General features: G+C 43.0%; 1 protein-coding gene across 1 annotated transcript in view; it reads left to right on the top strand.

Annotated features, from left to right (window-relative positions):
- The first annotated feature begins 373 nt into the window (after positions 1–373).
- LOC126517851 (FAS-associated factor 1-like) overlaps positions 374–7576 on the top strand; it is a 62038-nt gene continuing 54835 nt past the window's right edge. Inside the window, exons 1-2 of the mRNA XM_050167661.3 lie at positions 374–646; positions 6898–6966. Of these exons, the coding sequence (XP_050023618.1) occupies positions 608–646; positions 6898–6966 (108 nt within the window). The 5' untranslated portion in view covers positions 374–607. The remainder of the gene's footprint in view (positions 647–6897; positions 6967–7576) is intronic.

Below are 7576 nucleotides of genomic sequence, written 5' to 3'. Positions count from 1 at the left end.
AAAGCAAAGTGACAAATGATCACTGGTCAAATGCTGTTTACTTTTCAAAAATTTAATGGTGTCATAGTTTAGGTTCGCCTGAGTAACAATATTTTTTGTTATCCTGAAAACAGAGGCGATTATTTTAAAAGAGCATCCTGCTTAATTTCTCTACCTGCTTTGAAAGTTACGCGGTCACGCTTGGTTTGGTTTTTATGATGCGCTAAACTAAACAAACAGAAATGCAGTGGTTATTCGGGACGACTTCATAAAACCAGCAGGTACGAGTTAAATCATATATATGTATTCACCTCATTCTTTTTCGTTCTCTGGCATTTGTACTTCTACCGTCTTATTCAGAAAATAAGATAGTAGATACCACATCGTCCACTTAGGCAGCTATGGCAACGCCCCAGCTGTGTTCTTCCTCTTTGTCGCTTTAATACAGGTTTTTTTTCTATTTTTATTTTTTATATAGTTTGTTTGTTTGAGTCACGGCCAGGAACAGTGGGCGCTTCTTCCTGCGTTGGCAACAGTGGCCGGCCCGTCGTCAGAATGAGCGTTCACATCACACGGCCATGGTCGCTAGTTTCTGGTCGCTACGGCGGACCCTTTCAGCACGGACGTGATGACTGAGCAACGAGACCAAATCTTGGCCGATTTTCAGGTGAGGGGCACCCGTCGCAGGGCACCAGCCGGCCGCGGCAGCTTCGCCCCGTACCAGTCGTGGTTTCGCTGGAGCGGACGCTCACGGAGCAGTCTCCGTGGGCTTGAAGGATTTCGCGTCTAGGGAGTTGACACGCACCGGACGCACCAGCGAAAACGCGACCCTGACCGGCGAAGAACTCGGAAAGCGCAGCGTCACCGCCACGCACGGCCTCTGTGGCAGCTCGCGGACTGTAATCTCCTACGAGCACACGCGTCAGGCGGCCTCAAAACCCGGACAGACTGATTGCGCGCATCGCGCAAGCTTTACGCACGGTTCTTTTGATTGATAAAGCGTGCAGCGCGAGCGAGAGAAACCTTCGCGAGGTCGGGAACACCGACTCCGTCCGTTCACCTGTTGTGAGTGGGCTCGGCGCTGCCCCTGGTTTGCCTGTGGCGCAAAAACCTGACGCGACGCGCGACTCGTTGTGCAATCGGTGATTTTTCTACCGAACCTTGAGAACGGACGTCAGCGCTCGCCCCCGTCTCTTTGTTCCGTACGAGGAATTCGAACAGCTGTAGCGCACGCGATTTCTCGCGGACGACGCGCGAGATCTCCGACACTAGTCGCAGTGACCTCCGCGTTGCGTTACGGAATGTTGCCCGCTTGTAGTGCGACGGAATTTAGGCATCCGATTGCTTGTGACGAAGTTCGCCTTGTGTCGGAAAGTCCCATCGTTACAGGAACGTCGTAGCAGACATAAATGCTCCTCTAAAATAAGCAGCCGAGCCGCGTGTAAAATTTGACGAAGCGCATAAATTACTATGTTGAGTAGGAATTATAAATAGCCAAGGACAAAAGAGTTGGCACGTTCAAAAGCGAGAAACGGGAGTGTGGGACACATTATGTTTAATGCTTGACGAACACCCCATGAGATCGTAGTTAATTCCAATTTGCCGTCAATTCTTCTGTAACCGATGGTGTAGAATCACATTGCCTTGATGCTTACGCGAAAGGAAAATACGTCGGCTACCACTTATTTATTCATCACTGCTTTTATGAAAGACTTGCCAAGTTGCCTTGAAGCCATTGTAAAAGTGTCATTGACGTGCTTTGCAATCTTTATGATATAGCCTTTGACCTCACGTAGTACAAAAAGAAAGAAAGAATGGAGAAGCAGTTTAGGAAGCTGGGTAAAGTGTGACTCGAGTGCATGACGTCTCAAATCAAAGTTGGGTGCACAAGTCACTGCAGGCTTTTAAAACAGCAGAACTGTGGTCACGCTGAAACGGCAGGCAAGAAGTGACAGAAACAAGTGTTTGGTCTTTGTAACTTTTGCAGTCCCTAATGTTTAACGTGTACTGCCTCAGTATTAATACCAAATCAACCATGTTTTTGTTCATTTGGAAGTGTGCTTGTTTCGTTAGAATATTAGCTTAGAAAGCTTTCTTCTGCCTGCAATGCTTCATTAAAATACACAACGCATAGTTAAGCATGATCATTACTACTGCAAATGGCCATAGCACACATCTGAAACAGACTTTCACTTAGCTGCCCTCACTTATTTAAACTGCAGCATTTTATAATGTCGCCTAATGAGACCTGATGATGTGTGGGCTTCAACGTCCTGAGCCATCATCTGTTATCGAGATATGCACCCTGCTTTTCTGAAAAGTGTAACCTCTGTAGAGCACACCAAGATACTGCCTACCTTTGCGAAAGCTCTTCATGGGCATAATTTCATTCACCTATTCAACTTGCACATATGTGCATCCGAGTTGAACCAGCAAGCTGTGTCGGCTATTCAAAACTGAAGCATTTGTTATTGATTCATGTGGCAATGCCTTGTATTCTTTATTTGCCATCATATTTCTGCATAATAAATGTTTGCTTGGGCATCGTTCTGAAACGTTTGTTCAGAGCTGATTAGCTATATGTTGACACCTTGCATTTTCTGTGCATCATTCAGAGATTTTCTTTATAAAAAAAGTACTGAAACAACATTTGTAACTAGTCATTTCCTTGCTTCAAATGAAGGATCAAGTCCTTTAAACCCTAGGAAGATTATAGGAAGTGTCAGAGCACCCTATGCAATTTACTATACTCGTAATACTTGTGTAATGCTTGTTCTTGCAGACCAGTTTTTGTTTCGGTATCTAGGAGGTTGATGTGTCATTATATATTGATAAATTGACTAGTTTCATTTCGCATCTGCAAGAAGCATGTGCAGCACTCTAGTTTATTTTTTAAATAATGATGCTGCCATATCTAGCCTTGTTGCTACATCATGTCGGCAAATACTGCTTTGTGCCATGACGTCACAATAATGTTGATGACACCAGGTCTGGCATTTCGAGACCAACTTTAGTAGGGAACTAAACTATCATGTTTCTTAACCCTCGTGCTTGTTATGTGCCACCATTTTGCATGCGAAAACTGGGCGGTAAACCTTCTACAACTTATACAATTTTTTATTCATGTGAGCACCCCTTTAAAGGCCAACTGGAACAAAAGTTTGGGCCGCATAAAATGTCTGGTTTCAGACAGCGTACATTGTAGAGCAGTCTCCGTGGAAAATTTTATGTTTTAAGTACAAGTGGATGCATCACAGAAGTAGATGCTTTTTATCAAAACAGCAAAAAAAAAAAAAAATCAAGCTCCCTCTCCCTCACCTTTATTGCTTGCCAGAAGCGACAGATGACTAAGAAAGTGTGGTTCTTCGGCGTGACCTCGGAGATTATTCGTTCAACAACAATGTTATTTGGGGATTTATATGCCAAAACCATGATACGATTATGAGGCTCGTCACAGTGGGTGGGGGAATTTGAGATAATATTTATCTCCTGGGGTTCTTTTAATGTGTACCTAAACCTAAGTACACAAGTTTTTTTGCGTTTGGCCCCCATTCAAATGCGGCTGCTGGGATCGAGAGTCAAACCCCCGACCTTGTGCTTAGCAGTACAAAGCCATAAACACTGTTTGACATGGTTTAAGGGACACTAAAGTGAAACAACAAATCAGTTTAGAGTAATAAAACATTGTTTGAGAACACTGCAGGCAGTCATTTCAAAATAGTACTTTGATTATTAGATGAGAAAATGAAGGTTGAAGTATCAGTATTTGAATTTCACGCCGAAACCCCTACGCTGGTACGTCAGTGTGACGTCAGGGATCCCAAAGTATGTTTTCGCGTTTGGGCCGCGTTGGCTTCGTAAAGGTTCCCGAAACTTGCCATGTTTAATATTTGGCTCCTTTAGAACACAATGTAGTCAATCTGTGCTGCTGTATAAGTAAGTAGGCCCTAGAATAGACCATCAAAATCCATGACGTCACAGCAACCTGGTGCGCAAAATTCGAGGAGGCGTCGCCACCCGTCTTTCGTTTGTGCACTTTTTCTGACTTGCCGAGCGTCTTATTGTGGTAAGAGTAGTGTTTTTAGTGTCGTAGAAAGGTAATTTACTGATGCAGAAGAAATCATTTTTCTCTTTAGTGTCCCTTTAAAGAGGAAAAAAAAAAAGAAAAGACGCACCACGAAAGAAAAGGGCAGACACAGGTCAAGCTTGTCCAGTGTTTACCCTTTTCTTTCATGCCGCGTCTGTATTATTTTCTTTTCCCCCACTCTTTAATCATGTCAAGTATGCCCCAACTAGGCCCTCCAAAAGTCCTTTTAAGTCGCAGCCACTAACCCGCCACTGCAGGTGAGATTAGCTGTTACCTGCAACTTCCCGCGGTGCACTGAGAAATCTCGAAGGCATAGGGGTGGGACTTGGAAGTTATAACCGCCAACCATCACATGCCTGCATTGTCTACTTAGGTGTAGCTTAAAGGTGGCTAATAAAAAAAATTGCGCAATTAACAGCCCTGGAGCTCTGCCGATGTTGCTCCAGTGGTACTATGTACTGCTCATTTGTAACCAACTTAGCCAAGGTGAAATTTCGTTTCAGTTGGTCTTTCACATAATCACCAAGACACCTGCTGCAGTGGTCGTGGTGTTCTACAGCTGTATACGGGGTTACAGCTTTGATGCCTAGCCACTGCAGCTGCGAAACAGTGCGGGCAGAAGGCAAATAATGCTAATTTACTGTGCTTTGAGCACATGTTTAAGAACCTGGAGTGATTGAAGTTATCCCGGAGCTCTGCGCTGCTACCTCTCCCCATACATTGAGTTATTGAATGAAACATCGCTTTTATCTTTCCCATGCAGCAAAGTGGGAAAATGACCGCGAGCTTAAGCCTACAGAAGTGTTCTTTGTGTGTGCCAAATGATGCCAAATGTAAGTAGGTACATGGCAGAGCAACAAAAATTCAGTCAACAATCAAAGTATTAGTGTAACACATTCAAATGAGATTACACTCAATCAAAATAGCAAGTGCAGAAATTAACTTTGGTATCTACAGGCTTGAGATGTCTACACATCTGAAAACCGTATCACAAGATCAAAAATTTATTGCATACAAGTTGAAATAATTGAAAAGTACAAGAAGTCCCTCGTGGACAGTTCACACAAACAGAAGCACCTCTGTAATGAACATTCAATAATGTCACCTAAATTGTTTGAGTGGCAGGGTGAACATGTTTCTTTTATGTGGTGGTCCCTCAAATATAGCCAGCACCCTTTGCTGTGTAAAATACTAGGATTAAAAAGGAAAAAAGAAAGACTGTGTAATCCTACCAAATATGGTAGCCTATTTCATAACATGATGTTAATTGAAGAGGTTCGTTTGTTTCTGGGCTGTGTGATTAAAGTTTATTCCTATTCAGCTTACAAGTAAAATAAAAAAAAAACAGCCCAATAGAGTGGTTTGTGCATTCGTTGCAACATCGCAGTTCAGTGAGAGCAAAATTCGATGTGGTAATTATAATAAAGGGGCACTTACAGCGCATGTGAAGTCTAGCCACAGTAATAAATTGCAGTCCCGAAACACCTCCCCTGGCGTTTTTCTCAGTACCAGCACGTGACATAGTCTCTGAAACAATCGCTGTTTGCTCCGGCAGGTCTCTTGTAGACCGTTGGTTGCTAGACAAAACGTGTAAGGGCATGTCGCCCGTAGATCGGTGCTAGTGGTTTTGGAGGTGATGCCCCTCCAGGCACCATGACCACTCAAAAGGACCACTAAGAAGATGCCACTTTCCCAATAGTAGCACTAACACAGCAGTGTCAAGAGAAAGTAACATCACAGTTCTTTTTGTACGAATTTGGCCAGACGATGTTCTTTCATGCTCAAATGCCATGCAGTTGCCCCCTTTTTTCTTTTTTATTACTGCTATTTACCAGTTATGAGTGAGATGTAAAGGTGTCATGAAGATGGGGTCTTGTTTGTTTATTTACTTATTCACACTGGTGGCACCAATGTTTCTCCACATATACATATATTTCCTTGCTCATAAAGGCTTTAGTCACAGCGGAAGTGACACATTGGTCATTTTTGCGCTATTACTCTAGCTTGACTTACATTTTAGCTTTAGTGTCCATTAATTTAGCTGCTACCTGTCTTACCCATTGCTCCTTCCTTGTTAATGAATGATCAGCACATTACAAAATAACGTAGTCAAGTAATTTTCTAATTTGACTGATTTCTCATTGCCATAGGCTACTGTAGATCCGGCATGACTTAATTATACACTATATTTTTTCCACTCAGATGATACACAAACTGTCCTTTCAGTGCACCAAATATTACTGCTTTGCGATTGATATGTGTAGTGATTTACAAAGCCAGGTGGTAGTGCCTCTAGGCAATATTGCGGAGCAAATGAACGTGCTGATTTGAGTAAAAAATTTATGAGCATGGATCTAATATTGTACACAATTGAAATGCCAACCAGTTAGGGCTAATTAGAATTGCATTCTCTTGTTTCTGGTTTTGCCAATTCCTGTGACGTCAGCATGATTTCTGTTGTACAGTTAGTATGAGGCCTCTACCATTTTTTTTTGGCTATTGGACAAGTGGTTGTGCAAGATCTTGCTGTCAAGTTATTGTTAGAAGTGTTCTACTTTGTCATTTGTCCACAATGGTACGTCCTGCATCTCTTTGTCAAAGAGAATGCTTAATCGTTATTCTAACAGCGATTCTTGCAAACATTTGAGTCGGAACCTCTCTCACTCCTGTTTGCTAGGTAGACGTCTTCTTAAGGAATCCCGCTTATTGAATTTTTGTTTACTGCACGAACAAAAATATTTACCGGCATTAAGTGATAAAAGTAGTCGCTGTTGCAAAACATGATTGGCGTGATTTACTGAGCAAGCTGATGCTTCTCTCCCTCTCTGCAGGCCTGTACCGGTCTTGAAGATGTGGGCGAATGCTTCATGTTCCTGGAACAGGCCAACTGGAACCTGCTGGCGAGTTCCTTTTACTAATTTTGTTTTACCTTCAAGGTCTTTTGCTATTAAAGGGGGGGGGGGGGGGAACGGGCTACGGGAGCAACACTAGGGAAATAAATATTTGGGCAGGAGCCATCTCGTGATGAACGTCAACGGTAATGCGATTAGCGTGGAAGCAATTCAGCGACACGCCGTGTTGGCACTGTCGAAATGCGTCATGTATGCTGCAAGCATGCAGCTGGGCTCCTCTTTCGCACTGCCCTCCGGTCAAGCTGCGCCATCGAGTTACGGTGCTGCAAATTCAAACACGACATGTGTTTGAATATATATTCAGTCAAGATCGTCTGAATATACCGGGTGTTATTTTTAGGCCATACGGGATTTTTAAAAATAGCCTGGCACAGATAGCAGGATTCTAGTCATTGAACTGGATTACTCAAAGAGGGGGACATTACTTGTATGAGATATTGAACTGCATAAGTGACTGATGAACACAATATCAATAATTAAATGTTACCTTATGGCACATATTGCAATGTACCAATCGCAGCGGGTGAGTTCGCATGGCTACAATATGTATCCACTTGAAACAAATTTTAAGGCGACGCCAGTTTCAACGTATGCATTC

Source organism: Dermacentor andersoni, chromosome 11 (assembly GCF_023375885.2).
Source record: "Dermacentor andersoni chromosome 11, qqDerAnde1_hic_scaffold, whole genome shotgun sequence".
Classification (NCBI taxonomy): Eukaryota; Metazoa; Arthropoda; class Arachnida; order Ixodida; family Ixodidae; genus Dermacentor; species Dermacentor andersoni.
Note: the sequence above shows the minus strand (reverse complement) of the source record. Positions and strands in the feature narration are given on the sequence as shown.